The 15,733-nt window shown below is 68.3% G+C and overlaps 1 protein-coding gene across 2 annotated transcripts in view; it reads left to right on the top strand.

Annotated features, from left to right (window-relative positions):
* Positions 1-1,130: 1,130 nt before the first annotated feature.
* Pmepa1 (prostate transmembrane protein, androgen induced 1) overlaps positions 1,131-15,733 on the top strand; it is a 38,245-nt gene continuing 23,642 nt past the window's right edge. Inside the window, exon 1 of one of the 2 annotated variants that reach the window (XM_048349657.1) lies at positions 1,131-1,317. In XM_048349657.1, the coding sequence (XP_048205614.1) occupies positions 1,212-1,317 (106 nt within the window). In that variant the 5' untranslated portion in view covers positions 1,131-1,211. Of the gene's footprint in view, positions 1,318-1,986; positions 3,405-15,733 lie in introns of those variants that run through there. The other variant, XM_048349658.1, reaches the window with a different exon arrangement.

Here is a 15,733-nt window from a genome sequence, read left to right as displayed (position 1 = left end):
GGTCAGATTTGTGTTCGGGTGGGTGGGGGGAATTATGTAATATCTTAATATTTTTTTAAGCCGGGAGAATGAGTTCTTGTCGCGTTCTCCCAATTAAACCCTAATGAAATGAAAACACCCTGTCCGCCCCCCCCCCCCCCCGCGCCATTCCCCCTCCTTTGAACTTCAGGGCCTCGCCCCCAGCCGGTGGCCCGGGGCCGCCCGGGGTGCGGATTCGCCCCGGACCCCCCCCCCCCCGGTCTCGAATTCACACCGAGGGGGCCCGCAGGTTCCTCGCAGCTCTCCCGGGCGGGCGTGTCTCCGCGAGTTCGAGTCTTTCCAAATCGGGTGCCTGGGCGCCCGGGGTGGCTGCGGACCTGGCGGCGGGGCGTCTCCAGCGAAAGCGGGCCGGGGGTGGCTCTCCACGCGCTCCTCCCCTGGCCCTGGATTCCCGGTCCCCAACCCCAGGGAGACGCGGTACCCCCGCCACAGCCCGGGTCCCGCACCCCCGGAGCAGGGGGGTCGGGGAGGAGGCGGGGGGGGGCCCCGCCGGCAGCTCGCGCGCCCCCCGCCCGCGGACCCGCGGGCCCCCCCGCCGGCCGACTCCGCCGGCCGGGGTGCGCGGGGCTCCGCGCCGCCGAGCCGGGGCCGCGTCTCGGCGGGGCGCCGCGCGCGGGCCCTTTAAGAGCCCGCCCCGCGGGCCGCCGCCCCGCCCCCGGGCCGGGAGGGGCGCGGGGGAAGCTCGGCGGGATTGGCGCAGCGCGCGCCCCCTCCGCGGCCCCCGCGCGGTGGGAACCGGCGGCCCCGTCTAGCGCTGACGTCAGACCGTCTGCCGGCCTCCGACCGCGGCGCGGGGCGCAACCCGATCCCCTTGGACTTGAATGAGGAGGCGGCGGCGGCGGCGGCGGCGATCCGCGGGGGAAGCCAGCGGCGGAGGCTCAGCCCCGGCGGCCGCGCGCGCCCCGGCTGCCGGCCCGGGCTCCCGACGCCGCCCGCGGGCACCGCCGACGCCCCCGGGGCAGCGGAGCGGCGGCCGGGGGGCGGCCGAGGAGCGCGGCCCCGCGCGCTGAGCCCCGCGCGGCGCCCCGGGAACGCGGCGGCGCCCCGAGCCGGGCGAGCCGGGCGAGCCGGGCGCCTCCTGCATGCGGGGCCCGAGCCCTGGGCGCCGGCCGGAGCCCCCCCCGGCCGCCCCCCGCGCGCCCCGCGCCCCGCGCCGCGCCGCCGCGCCGTCCATGCACCGCTTGATGGGGGCCAACGGCACCGCCGCCGCCGCCGGGCAGCCCAATGTCTCCTGCACGTGTAACTGCAAGCGCTCTTTGTTCCAGAGCATGGAGATCAGTGAGTGACCCCGCGCCCCTTCCGGCGGCCCCGCGGCGCGCGGACCCCGGGTCCCGACGCAGCTGCGGGCGGGCGGGGGGGGGGACCCGGACCGGGCGCGCCCTCGGGCCGTGCGCCCCGCGCCCCGGCTGCGCCCGCCGCGCCCTGGGCGCGCCCTTTCGGCTCGCCGCTGCTGGCGGCCGGCCCGGCTTTGTCCCGAGGCGCTGCGAGCCTGGCACGGTCCCCGCGGCCCGAGCCCCGCCTGTCCACCCACCCTCGGACCCGGGGCCGGCGGTGGCGCGCGGCACGGGAGAGCCGGAGCCGCCGAGCCCGAGAAGTTTCCATTGTATTTCCCTACGGAGCAATTAGGCCGGCTCTTCCTCAACTTTGGGTGGGGGGCGGGGGTGGGGGCGGGATGGGGAGGCACTGTCTGGCCCGCCGGGTGTCGGGGCCGGGCGCACGTCCGGAGGGGTAGTGGCGGGGTCCCGGGTGGGTTTCCGTGCCACCGCGGAGCGCACGCGTCTGCGAGGCCGTCTGGGTCTCGGGCGGCAGCTGAGCGCGCGTGTCGGCCTGTCTGAGTCTAGTTGTGTCTCTGGGTGCTGGGTAAGAGTCATGATCTCTCTGGAGCGCGAGTCTCTTGTGCGTCTTTGGCGGGGGGGGGGGGGGGGGGTGGGGGGGGTGGGAGGGTCCGATGTGGCTCCAGGTGGACGCCAGGACCATGTGTGTCCAGATGTCTGAGTCAGGGCTCAGTGCTGGCGAGTCTCGAGTCCGGCCCGTGAGTGTGTGAGTGTGTGTGTGTGTGCGTGCGCGCGCGTGTGTGCATGTGATTGTGAATGTCTGTGTCCCCGACGCTCCTATAAATAGCTTCTGTCTGGACAGCTTGCTCAGTCTGGCTGGGACGGTGGTTACCAATGAGTCAAAGTTCTGGGCTCTGGTGTGTGGGACAGCGGCCTTGCTCCGAACCCGCGCTGGACAAGCCCGGCTGGAAGCTGGGCCGGCCTCAGGACCCTGTCGGGACCGGGAAGCCTCTCCTCCCTTCTCCCCGACCGAGAGCGCTCCTGGGGGAGTGGGGTTGAGTGGAGGACTGAACCCCCCTTCCTGCTCAGGCTCCTCCACACTTCTCCCTCACTCTACCCTTTGGGAGACCTTTTGCTCCTCCAAGCTCCAGTTTTCGGGTCTTTGTCCGGAGGAGGCGCTGCCCACTGAAGGGGCACAGGCCCCCCCCCCCCCCCCCGTAGCCCTAACTTGCTTGAGCCAGTTTTCTCCCAGCCAGACCCAGAGTCCAGGGGCAACTGCCCCGGAAGGAGGGCCGTCACTGGGTGACTCATAATTGTTTCCGCAGGCGGCTGCCATGGGTTTTGGGCCCCTGAGCCTTTACAGTGAGGCACGGGGGGTAAAAATAACCCGTGACCAGCCCCGTGGAGGCTGAGTGGCCAGGCTTGGGTGGTGGGGTCCTTTTCCACCCACCTCCACCCACTCCCCTCCTGCTGTTCCCAGCCCCACCCCGGCTGCCTGGTTTCCAGGCCTGGAGTTTCCGAGAGGACGTGCACACAGCCTGTGCTGGCAGACTTGGCTCGAATTAAACCCGGGTTCGTGGCAAAGGCCCCCGGTGAACCAGGAAGGCTTGCCCAAGGCAAGAGGACATGGCTGGGGAATGTCCCCCAGGTGTTTGGAGAAGGGCTCCCTGCTGCTCCCTCCCAACACTGCGGAAGCACCTCCCTCCCTTAGCCCCCCTCATTCTGTCAGGCCACCTTGGGAGACCCCCCACCCCCACAAGGTCCCATTTGTCTGGTGACCATTCCCCTAAGGGGTGGACACCTTTGGAATCCACTCTTGGTATTCCAGATTTTTAAAGTATGTCGGTCTTATTTCCCCCTTCCTTGACGGTTGTACGGGCCGATGTCAGCAGAGCATTCTTATTATTAACGTGCTTGCCCATGGCCCAGGCACTCGCTTTCCAGTGGCAGCCGAGGGCCCCCCCTCCCCCCCCGGCCTCTCTGCCTGTTGGAAGAAAGTGCAAGGCAGGGAAGAAAGCCACCTTAAAAACGGCATACAGAATGTAAGTAGTGTGTTGCAGGAGCTGATGGAGATTTCCAGGAGAGAGCAGGGTGAGGAAGAGTTGGGGCTTGGTGTTTCCTAGAAGTTTTTTTTTTTTTTAACATTAGAAGATGAGGGGAGAGAAAGGGATGAAGAGAGGGAGTAGCACTGGCAATTGTTGGCAGTTGTGTAGACCTTTGAAGACACAGTGGGGCTCAGGTGCTCTCTTCTAGAAGACTCTCTGTGTACAGAAAGAGATTGACCTCATCACCCCCCCCCCCCAAGGTACCCCGGGCCTTGTAGTTCCTACTCTTCAGTTTCCTGAGAACAAGGACCCCCAGGACGGAAGCCTAACCCAGGGCTGCGGACTCTGCCGTCTGGTCTGGCTGGACGTGCTACCTGGGGCTGGGCTTCTGGTGGCTTCTCCGTGGCTTTCAGCTGCCCAGATGGCGGATCCGGAGGGAACCTTGGTGATCAGGGAGTTTGTGCTAGAAAGCTGTGCCCCTAAGCCACTCTGGTGCCCCATTGGGCTTGTGTCTCGTGGACCCCACATTCTGCCTCCTAGAACGAGAACTTTGGCCCCAGAGAGGCCCATTTTGAGCTTGGAACCTGGAAAAGGTTTTTAACGAGGCACTCCAGGACGGCGGCGGGCGGGGGTGGGGGGGGTGTCTCCTCTCACCCGGGCGTCTGTCCAGGGCCCTGCGGGCGTGCCTGCCCCGGCTTACCCCGCGGTGACTACTGGGCCTGCCCTGGCCCACCCCAGCGGCGGCGGCGACCACGCAGTTTGGCTGTCAGCACACCCGGCTGGCCGGGGCCCTCTAGTGCGATCCCTCCTCTCAACACGTTCCAGAAAAGCCCCAGCGAGGACCCCACAGCCCACCGCCACCCGCCTCCCCGTGGGTTTCCGTGTCCAGGCCGCCGGCCTCTGCCAGCCCCCGAGTCGGAGGTGTCTCCAGGGCCGTTGTTGGTGGAGCCTGTGGAGCCGACAGCCCCGGTCTAGAACCCCAGGAACGCACTGCCAGCTTCCCCAAAGGGCTTTGGGGTCCAGAGGGCAGTCTCCGAATTGTGAGGTGACCCCGGCTCCCCCCTCAGGAACCAGGTTCCCGCAGGGCTGCTGCCCCATGCTCTGCAGGTTCAGATACCTGCCACTCAGCCTTTTGGGGGTGGCCCCTGTGCCCCCCGGGGCCTGAGGGAGGGAAGGGGCTCCTCCGAAGAGGGGTTTCCCGCGTTAAGGAAGCTCCAGAAGCAGGGAGGCCAGCAGCCGCAGCTCCCCGCCCCCCTCCCCCCCCCCAGGCCTTCCCTGCCCGCCGGGTTCGGCTCTGGTGCAACGGGAGAGCTGTGTGTTGTAAGTGTGGTCTTGGGTCAGACAGTGGTTGCTTGAAGGAGGCCCGGGTAAGCCAGCCGCAGGCACAGTTTGACCCAGGGGCAGGGGCCAGTTTAGCATTTGTCAAGATGCAGCCATCCCCGATGGTTTCTGTGTGTCCATGTGCGGCCCACACGCGTGGGTCGCTCGGGCCCACGCAGCCCCTGCCCCTTCCCGTCTGCCCCGCCAGCTCCTCTTTGGGTTGGAAGCGGTGAAGACATCTGGGTTTGTCAGGGAGGAAAGCGGAGGAGGAGGAGGGGGCTGGAGGAAAGCGTCCCTTGTCCAGCCCCGAGACCATGGATGGCGCTTGGGTCTTCCGGCCCCCATCAGCCCCCAGGCTGCAGGATGTACTTCAGGCCCAGGCTTGGGGCCCCTGACCCCCCACCCCACCCCCGGGGGCCAGGCGTTAAAGCTTTCCTGGAAGGAGGATGCCGCCTCTGAAGCCCCCGGGCGCTGGGCTGCTGCCGTTGCCCTTGGGAGGCTGGACCCGCCCGGCACGGCCGCCGCCTGCCCTGCTCCACGTGCGCGAGGGAGATCAAAGCCGAGGGCTGCGTTCTGCTCGCTGAAAGGTGTTGTGTAACGCGGGCATGTCTGGGGCACGCGGGGAGGGTGGCAGGCACCAGGCTGCCCCGGGTGCCCGAGGTGGGGAGTGGCATCTGTCTCCGGGATGGCCCGAAGCTGGGGTAAAAGTTTCCACGAGAGGGGCTGCGGTGGGCTGCCCAGGGAGAAAGCTGGCCTGGCCCGCGGCCCCGCAGGGCAACCCACGAAAGAACAACGGTAAGAGACAGGCTTGAGCGGGCCGGGAAGGCGGCTTCGTGGTGGAGTGCTCGCCGGGGTCCTGGGTTCGATTCCTCAGCACCACTATTCCAAAAGCTGGAAGCGGCGCCGTGGCTCAAGCGGCAGAGTGCTAGCTAGCCTGGAGCAGAAAGAAGCCAGGGACGGTGCTCGGGCCCTGAGTTCAAGACCCGGGACTGGCAAGAAAACAACAAGACAACAAATCAGACAAAAGATAGGCTTGTTCTTCCACCTGTGTCCCCTGACCCCACCGGGAACTCCCGTGGCCACGAACTTCCACCCTGGGGGGCCGTGGGGTGAGGTTCCCGCGTCCCAATCACAGATGATCAGCCCTGGCTGGCGGCCGCTTCCTCCCGCCGGCGTGGGCTCCTGTCACAGAAGGGAGGACCTGCCACAGCCCCACGTGTGTGTGGGGGGGGGGGACCCCGGGCTTGCCCGCCGCTCGCCTCTTGCTGTCGGCACGGTGGGGCCGCGCCGGGCCGAGGGGGCCGTGAGACTCGCACTGTGGGCGTGCCAGGCGCCCGGCGCAGCTGTGTGCGCGGGGCGTGGGGGGACGGCGTGCGTGGGTGAGACGCCCCTCTGTTCCGCTGGGTCTCCTGGGGCACGCGCTTTACCTGAAAAATAGACGCTGCCCCCCCAGCCCCCCCCATACAGCGTCCCCGTCCTTGGAGCGGCGGGGTGCGCGGGGACCCACACCCCTGGAGCCCCGGCCTGCCCCTGGCGGGAGGGCATTGGGTTCCGTGTCTGCCAGGCCCCCTGCAGACTGGCCTGTGAGAAGCCCCAGCACGCCCGCCCCGCGGGGGAGCCCCGGCGTGTCCCGCACCGGCCAGGGGGTCCCTGAATCCCGGCTGCTCTGGTAAAGAGGCTGGGGGTGGTCCCGAACCCCAGTCACGAGGCCCACGCCACCCTTACGTCCTATGGAGAGACGTCGGGGAGCAGAAAGAAGCTCCTGAGTGAGTGAGGCCCCCCCCCCCAGGTATGGAATTAAGTATATGGGGGGCCTGGCCCAGCAGCACAGAGGCCCTGCCCACCCGCTGCCCACCTCTGCCGTCCCCAGGGGCCTGCACCCCTTCTGCAGCGGTGGTAGCGCTGGGCACCGGCCACCTCCTCTCTCCTGCGGTGACACCACAGCCCTGCCCCCCGAGGAGGAAATTGCCCCAGCAAGGGGGGTGGCGGGGGACACTCCGCACCCCAGGGTGCGCCTGGAAAAGTTGGGGGGGGCATCCGTGAGCTTTCTGAGAAGGCACAGCAGGGCTTCGCTCCTCTGTTCCCAGGATGGCGGAGTCTTGCTTCCGCTCTGCTTCCTGGTTGGCTGTGGAGTCATTGAGGGCCAGGCACCGGTGATGCATACTTCTGAACCTTCAAAACAACTCAGAGAGAGAGAGGGAGGGAGAGAGAGAGGGAGGGAGAGAGAGAGCGAGAGCGAGAGCGCAAGCGTGCTCTTGTTACCAACCGGTTTGGGGGTACAAAAATGGGATCCGGGAGGGCCAAGCACTTGCTTCAGGCCACACCCAGCCCCGAGTTCCGGGTCCAGACTCCACGCTGGAGCGCTCCCTGCCAAGACGCATCCCTGGGATGTCCTAAGCCGGAAGGCCCACGTTGGACCGGGCACGGAGGGCGAGCACCCCCGCCTGCTCGTCTTCGAGCTCAGGTGCGGAGCTGGGCCAGGGGAGGGAGGCGGCGGAGCTCGGCCCGCAGCTCCCGTGCGGATCGGGTCCCCGGCGCCGGCAGGTGTTGTTGGCGTGCTGGGCGTTGGTCTGCACGGTGCTCCCCGAGGGACGGCATCAACCCGATCCGGGGTGTCATGGGTACGCCGCCTCCTTCCGTGCAGAGGTCTTCGGCCCGTGGTGGGATTCGCCGACCACCCCGCCGCTTGCCTCGCCCGCCTGAGGGACGGGCCAGGCGCCCAGGGTCTCGCAGGGCCCGAGGCCTCGCGTCCCAGGACGGGCTGGAGGTGTCTGCCGCCGCCACGTTGAGCTGATTCCTCTCACAGGTCTCAGCCGTTAGGCTTCTGAAGAGGATCGGGAATTCCTACGCCGGAGCTACTAAGCACTTTGGTTTGTGAAGTGCCTGGCAGGGGCTCAGTGCTTGGCAGGGGCATGGTAAATGGTACTGGGGTGGCAGTCCTGATAGTAGGGGCCCGGCCTAGCGCATAAAGCAGGCCGGAGCCTAGGCTGGCCCCCCGTGCGTGGGCTGTCGGCCGGCCCGGCTAGGCAGATGCCCGGCTAGAGGTTCTGCACAGCCCATCCCGTGGGCTGAGACCAGGACAGCCAGGGGCCGGCCAGGCCGTGGGGCGATTCCTGGAGAGGCCCCCTTCTTTGGGGAGGCCCAGCCTTTGCCTGTGGCTACCACAGATGCCGTCTTTGAGGCCGGTAAAGCAGCTTTGATCCGAACCAGCTCCTCCTGTGGGTGGAGAGCCGGCCTGAGCGGTTAACCTTTAAGAAACACCAAGTCACACTTTGTGCCCAGACTTTTGCCGAGACTGGGCGTCAGTCCTGGTCCGCCTCACCAGGTGGCTGTGCCTGTCCTAGGCTACCTTCCAGGAGCAGGTAGAAAGTAAGAGGTGGGAGGGTCCCCTGAACCTGCCGAGTCCACACCCCCCTTCCCACCCTGTTCTGTCAATCCCAGCCCACTAGCTGGAGTGCTTCGGCTGGCCGTGTCTCAAATTGTCTCCTCCAAAACTAGTTAGCCCGTAATCATTCTGTAACGCTATGAATCAACCCTGCGCAAACGCCCTGAGTAATGCCTTTGTTCTCTCCTTTCTGCTCGGTAATGGGTGTCTGTGGAAGCCAAAGGTTTGGTCTTGCCGACGGGGTGATTCATGTACAGTGTCTGTGCCGCCTCGCCACGCAGTCGTGTCAGAACGCCGGCCCCTGGGCCGCGCTGGGGGTGATTCACTCCGGGCCCAGCCCAGCCGGTGAGGGGGTCCCGGCCCCCCCGGGCCACGGCCCCCCTCCTATCTATCTATAGGGTACTGGCGAGATGACAGCTGTCGATCACCTCTGTGGGTCACCGTCCCCCACCGAACACCGCCGGCCCCCCCCTTTCGAACGGACCCCGTGTGCTGCCGTCCATCTTGGCCACGGATGCCGGCAGGCCTGCTCCTGTCCAAGGGGCGGCCTTCCCGTCTGTGGACGGGCTGACGTGGGGCGCGCCCCGTGCGGTTCCGGTTCCTCGCGGTGCCTCTTAGAAAGTCTCTCATCCGGGTTCGCCATGCGACCAAGGAGGGGTCCAGGGACCTGAGCGCCAGGGCCCCCCCCCCCCCCCGCCTCCCGTCTCTAATAACGATGATTAAGTGCTTTCCGTGTTTAGGTCTCTGCATTGCGCTGTGGAGTATATGAGGTTATACGAGATGCTAATTTCCCCTGATTTTACTAGTTGCTTTGGGCCCTAAATAAAATTGTCACTGCTCTCCCCTCCAGAGGGTAATTAGGACGGGGCCGCCACGGCCCAGGGGGTAATTAGGAGCCCAGCTTCTGGCAACCAGTAAATGGAGCTGCTGGTGATTAGCGGAGCACCGCTCCTTCCCGCGGGTGCCTTCGCCGTCGGGTCCGCTCCCGCTGACCTCCACCTGCCCGCTCCCTGGTGCCCCGGCCTCACCGGTGGCCCAGGTGCCCCGTCCACCCTCGCCCAGACACACAGCACCTCCCTTGGCATCTGTTGGGTTCCCAGCTGCCTGGCTTGAGGGTCACGGGGGGCGGTGGGGGGGGGGGATTTGCTGGTGACCCTGTGGTGACCCAGGCAGGATTTATCGGCCTGCGTGGTGACTTCCTACGACGGGTCAAGGCTGCTGAGCGCCTGGCATTCGACGTCACCCTCGGCCTGCCGATGGCACCGGCCTCCCTGCCGGGCTGGGCTCCTCACCCGGGCGGTGGTGTGGGGGAGCTGGGGAGGGGCCCGGGTGAGGAAACTGTGGAAAACTAGAACCGTCGGGATGGGCCGGGGGCTGGGAGAAGGGCGGGGCTCCGGCACCCGGCAGGGCCGTTCCGGGTCCTTCTCTTCGTCCGCCCCCTTGTCCGCACGTCCAGGTTCAGATCGGTGCCGCTGGCGTCTCTGCCTCCGGACGCTGGATCCCCCCCCCCGCCCCCCCTGCCTCCTTGGCTGTGTGCCCCCGCCCCTGCTTCAGGACAGGGGCGTTTGCCGCTGGAGGAAGAAGGGGTCCCTGGGACCCCCCAGGGCAGCTGGGGTGCGGGAGAATGACTGAGGGGCGGGCACTGGGCCCGCGCAAGCCCACAAGGAAGGGGGTGCTCCAGCTGGCGTGCCGGTCGCCTCTGAAGCCACGGGGGAGCCCAAGCCCATCTCCCCCCCCACCTCCCCGTCTCCTCTCTGCCCCGTTGGGAGTCCCTGCCTCCCCCCCCCCCCCCCCGACGGCTCCTTCCTCGCCCGTGAGTGCGCGCCCCCGGCCGCGCTGTCTTCTGGAGGTGTTCTCGGGAGTCGTGGCGTGTCTGGGCAGGCGTGTGCGTGTAGCGGCTGCCCACGTCCCGCCGGGACCTCGTCTCCCCAGAACGCCCCCGGCCCTCCCTCCCGTGGGGCCCTCCCTCCCCCCACCCACCCGGGGCGCACGGGAGTGAGCCCCAGAGACCCGGGGCCCGGCCAGCCTGGAGGTTACGCTTTCTCCAGCACCTCCGCGTCGCGTGCCAGCCGGGAGCACCTCCACCGTGAGCCCGCCCCCCCCCGCCGCCCCCCCCCCCCGCCGCCGCCCTCCCCACCTGGCCTGCGAGCCCCGGGAACGAGGATGTGGGTGACCCCAGACGGATGAGTCATGTCTCGGGGAGGTGGTTACTCAGAGGCGGGGAGCACCCCGGCCGCCGTCCTCCCAGACAGCCGCGGGGGGCGTCTGGGGCCGGGGTGCGGTCGGTGAGCGGGTGCACTCAGTGCGTGGGTGCACTCGGTGCCCCGGGGGACAGGGCGGGGCTGGCGGTCTGTGGTGGTTGTGCACCCCCCTCCAGCACTTTCTTCTCGGGGGGGTGGGGTGGGGAGGGCAGCACCGGGACTTGAACCCGAGGCCTGGGGAGTCCACCACGTGGGCCGTAGCTGCCCCTCCGCGTCTGGCCTTGGGCTGGCGACTGGGAGATGCGTCTCGCGGGCTCTTCTCCGGTCCGGGCTGGCTTTGAACTTCGGTCCTCAGGTCGCAGCCCGCCGCGTGGCCAGGATGACAGGCGCGGCACGCCGGCGTCTTCTGAAGGAGGAAAGCTAGCGGCAGCATGGCCCGGGAAGGCGGGCCCGGCCCCGAAAGCGGGTGCAGCCGGCAGTCGTGACTTTGGGGGCTCGGGGAGGACAGCCCCTCGCCGCGTCCGGCTCCGGCGGGAACGAGGAAGCCCCTTCTGCAGCGGGGGAGACCGAGGCGGGGGACGGCGGGCCGAGGGCTCCCCGTGACAGGGCCGGGCGCCCCGAGGCCCCGGGCGCGCGTGGACCGAACGCTCATCGCAGAGGAGACGAAACGGGCCGCGTGGAGGTGGCAGGGGCCGGGAGGGCGGGAAGGACCCTTGGGAACCGGGGTGCTGAGCCCCGGAGCCCCTCACACATCTTAAACAAGCGCAGACCCGGCTTTCCCTTCACTGTCGGGGCACTGTCTCCACGGCCTCCTACGGTCACCCAGCCCCGTGCGGGTCCGGGTCTACTCACTTGTCATGAGATCGAGGCTACGGGGTCATGTCCAGCGGGAGGGGGAGGGGGGGCTGCTGGTGGCAGTGGGCCGAGAATCCAGGAACAGGTGGGCACCCCCACACTTACAGAGGCACAGCCCAGAGACACCCCAGCAGGCCGTGGGCCACCATCTGAGGATGACACAGGTGATGAGATCATGGGGGGGCCTGTGTCCCGGAAGCCACTGTGCAGGGGTGACACTCGGTGTGTCCCGGAAGCCACTGTGCAGGGTGACACTCGGTGTGTCCCGGAAGCCACTGTGCAGGGTGACACTCGAGTGTGTCCCGGAAGCCACTGTGCAGGGTGACACTCGAGTGTGTCCCGGAAGCCAGTGTGCAGGGTGACCCTCAGGTGTGTCCCGGAAGCCACTGTGCAGGGTGACCCTCGGTGTGTCCCGGAAGCCAGTGTGCAGGGTGACACTCGGTGTGCCCCGGAAGCCACTGTGCAGGGTGACACTCGGTGTGCCCCGGAAGCCACTGTGCAGGGTGACACTCGGTGTGCCCCGGAAGCCACTGTGCCAGGGTGACCCTCAGGTGTGTCCCGGAAGCCACTGTGCAGGGTGACACTCGGTGTGCCCCGGAAGCCACTGTGCAGGGTGGCACTCGGTGTGCCCCGGAAGCCACTGTGCAGGGTGACACTCGGTGTGTCCCGGAAGCCAGTGTGCAGGGTGACCCTCGGTGTGCCCCGGAAGCCAGTGTGCGGGGTGACACTCGGTGTGCCCCACAGGCCACTGTGCAGGGTGACACTCGGTGTGTCCCAGAAGCCACTGTGCAGGGTGACACTCGGTGTGCCCCGGAAGCCAGTGTGCAGGGTGACCCTCGGTGTGTCCCGGAAGCCAGTGTGCGGGGTGACACTCGGTGTGCCCCACAGGCCACTGTGCAGGGTGACACTCGGTGTGCCCCGGAAGCCACTGTGCAGGGTGACACTCGGTGTGTCCCGGAAGCCAGTGTGCAGGGTGACCCTCGGTGTGCCCCGGAAGCCACTGTGCAGGGTGACACTCGGTGTGCCCTGGAAGCCAGTGTGCAGGGTGACACTCGAATGTGTCCCGGAAGCCACTGTGCAGGGTGACACTCGGTGTGTCCCGGAAGCCACTGTACGGGGTGACCCTCAGTGTGTCCCGGAAGCCACTGTGCAGGGTGACACTCGGTGTGCCCCGGAAGCCACTGTGCAGGGTGACACTCGGTGTGTCCCGGAAGCCACTGTACGGGGTGACCCTCAGTGTGTCCCGGAAGCCACTGTGCAGGGTGGCACTCAGTGTGTCCCGGAAGCCAGTGTGCAGGGTGACCCTCGGTGTGCCCCGGAAGCCACTGTGCAGGGTGACCCTCGGTGTGCCCCGGAAGCCACTGTGCAGGGTGACACTCGGTGTGCCCTGGAAGCCAGTGTGCAGGGTGACCCTCGGTGTGCCCCGGAAGCCACTGTGCAGGGTGACACTCGGTGTGCCCTGGAAGCCAGTGTGCAGGGTGACACTCGAATGTGTCCCGGAAGCCAGTGTGCAGGGTGGCACTCGGTGTGCCCCGGAAGCCACTGTGCAGGGTGGCACTCGGTGTGCCCCGGAAGCCACTGTGCAGGGTGGCACTCAGTGTTTCCCAGAAGCCAGTGTGCAGGGGTGACACTCGGTGTGTCCCGGAAGCCAGTGTGCAGGGTGACAGGTCCGCAGCGGGCCTGGGGCACAGCTGTGTGGAGGCTGATCTCTTTCAGTGGTAGAAGCGAATCCTCCTTCGTTCCAAAGCCCCGGGGTCTGACATGGCCGATGTTTGCAGAGTGGCTCTGTGGGGCTCTGTGGGACATGTCTTTAGCTCCTGGCGAGGGGGACGCGATGGGCGGGAGCCACGCAGGAAGAGGCCCGCCGGGTCCAGCCCGGGTCCCCGGGCTGACCACCCCAGCCCTGCGGGAAGCGTCTCCAGCTTCAGGAGACGCCCCTCCGTCCGCCCCGTGGCTCCTGGGCCCGGGGGCTGCGCCAGCAGGAGGGGACCGATGGAGAGGAGGCCCCCTCCGCCCCGGCCTGGGACCGGGCAGCAGTTCCACGCACCGGCCCCTCGGCTCATCCCGCGCGGGCGGGTGCACCCACCCCTACCTGACTCCCTGTCTAGGAATTTTCATTGCCGCCCACGGGGCACGGCGCCTGCGGCTGGAATGCGATCTCCAGGCCCCGGGAGGCCCGGCGGCTCCCGACAGACAGCTCCTGGCAGCCGGCCTGAGCCAGGCCACGGCCCCCGGGCCTGCTCCCAGCCCCGGCGGTGGGCCTCCTGGGCCTCGGCCTCGGGGCCTGCTCCCAGCCCCGGCGGTGGGCCTCCTGGGCCTCGGCCTCGGGGCTGTTCGTCTGTGCTCCGATTCCTCAGGGTTAGCTCCTCCCCGCTTTCAGTTTGACCGTTTCTGGGAGCTCTGGACCCCGGGCAGGGACCGGCAGCTGACCGCCTTTGGTTGTGAGAGCCTGAACAATGGTTGTCCCTGTCCCTGAGTCGCAGACAGGCTGTGTCTGGGGGGGGGGGGGCAGAGCCTGGCCGCGATCTGGCTCTCGGGCCCACCGACCTTGCCAGGCGTGGGCTGCGTGCTCCGCCGAAGGGCGGTCCCGGCCCCCGTCTATCGGCCCACCTCCGCCAGCTTGGGCCCTGGCAGTGCCCACGGGCCTGCCCGCCGCTGCCCCTTCTCTCCAGCTTGGACAGGAGGCGGGAGGCTGCCCGGGCCTCCCACAGGCCGCCCTCCAGGGGGCACTGAGCTAGCAAGGGAGACCCGCCCCGTCTGCCCCGGCCGCCCTCCACGCCTGCCTCCCTGGCTACAGGTGCGGCCCCTCCGGAGGACGGCGGAACTGGAACCGACCAGAAGTGGGCCCAGGAGCCCCAGGCACCGGAGAGTGTGAGCTTGGGGACTCTGCCCCCCTCCCCCTTCCTGCCTCCAGCCCCCACAGATCCATGCCTGGAACCGAACTGGCAATGCCCTGGGGCTGGCAGCTTGTGGGTATCTTCCGTCAGGCCAGCTGGGGTCACGGCCGGGGGGGGGGAGGGTGAAGCCTTGGTGGGGCCCAGAAGGAGGAGGTGCTGGCTTAGATGGCCTGGCGTCCCTCCCCCACCACCGAGGAGTGGGTTCGTGGGGTGCCCCCTCCCCGAGCCTGTTTCCTTATCCTAAACTGAGGATCGTGGTTCAAGGCCAGCTCGGCCATCAGAGTTCCCAAGACGCCATCTTCCCCGATGCCTGGGCATGGCGCCAGACGCCCGTCCCTCAGCCAAGGGAGAGCGTTGCTCCGGCAGAACGCGAGAGCCTACGAAGTGGGCCTGGGGACGTGGCTCAAGTGGCCAAGCGCTTGCCTAGCAAGTACGAGGCCCCGAGTCCAGTCTCCCCTGAGAGGCGGAGATGCGCTGGTGCTGGCGGAAAGGCAGCCACGGAGCCCCAACGCTGGCTGTGAGAAGGGAGGGGGAGGCCGGGGGGCCCTGACTCCGGCTGGGAGAGCGTGCCGGCTTCTGGAGCTACGATGGGTCCCTGCAGACGAATACGAGTTCTTCTCAAAGACGGGGAGGTGTCTCGGGGAGACTGCAGCTTTCCGCTCCCTCCCGGGAGATGCTCTGTCTAGGACCACATGGCCGGGTGGCCTCGGAGCTCAGGCCGTGGTTTTGGTGATGTGGGGCCGAGCCCAAGGCGGGGGGCCCTGCCTGGCCCTCCACGGGTCCTCGGGCAGGTAAGGGCGGGAGTTGGGGGGCCCCGCCGTGCCCGCGCTCCGACCTGGCTGGCTTCCCACAGCAGGTAGAGATCACCTCTGGGGAGAAGCCCCTCGCCCCTGGGGAGGGAGGAAGAGTTGTGGGGCGTAGGAGCAGGTGCTGGCCGAGCAGGGTGAGGGGTACCAGCCAGCTCTCCGGACCCTGTCCTGAGGCCAAGCTGGGCTCCGGCGCCAGCTCCAGCCCTCGGGTGGAATCCGCCCTGCTCCTCCCAAGCCCGGCTGGGGTCCCGCCCGTGAGGGGCGGGCGGGGAGGGGGAAGGGGACCCCAGCTGAGTAGTGGGGGGAGGGGTGCCCCTCTTCCCGCACTAACTCAGGGGCCCCGGGTGCTTGGGGGGGGGGGTCTTAACAGTCCCACTGTTTCTGGGTGGTTGCACACATCTCCTGAGCACCTACTGTGTTGCATGCCACCCAGTGGGTGCTGTAGAAGCGCTGAGCCATGGGAAGGACTCATCCCCCCGTGGGAGGCGGGGAGGGGCCGGGAGGCCGCTGGGTGTGCCCAGCGGGTCTGTGGCATCCGGTGGAGCCAGCCCGGGCCCCTCGCTCTTGCCCGGACCCCGGCCTCCCCCCTGCATCAGGAACTGCAGTCACGGATCGTATTTGGGGGTCCGCCCCGCCGGAAGGGAGCAGCGTGGGGTGGGGTGGGGTCCCGTCGGTAGGTGCCATCTCTGGGCAGAGTCCGCACGGCGGGATCCCAGCCACGGTGCCGGCCTGCCCCGCCCTGCGGCTCCCCAAGGGCCACGCCCGGGTTCAGCCAGCCACAGAGCCGTGCTGGCCGGCACAGACTTCCCGCGAGAGCAGCCTCGGGCGGGGTCGGGCGTGGTTCTGGCGTTCTACCCGGCGGGGGCCGACGCCAGGCCTCCCGGGCCCCGGGCCCTCCACCGCGCATC

Source organism: Perognathus longimembris, chromosome 6 (assembly GCF_023159225.1).
Source record: "Perognathus longimembris pacificus isolate PPM17 chromosome 6, ASM2315922v1, whole genome shotgun sequence".
NCBI lineage: Eukaryota > Metazoa > Chordata > Mammalia > Rodentia > Heteromyidae > Perognathus > Perognathus longimembris.
This window is presented reverse-complemented; position numbering and strand designations above follow the sequence as displayed.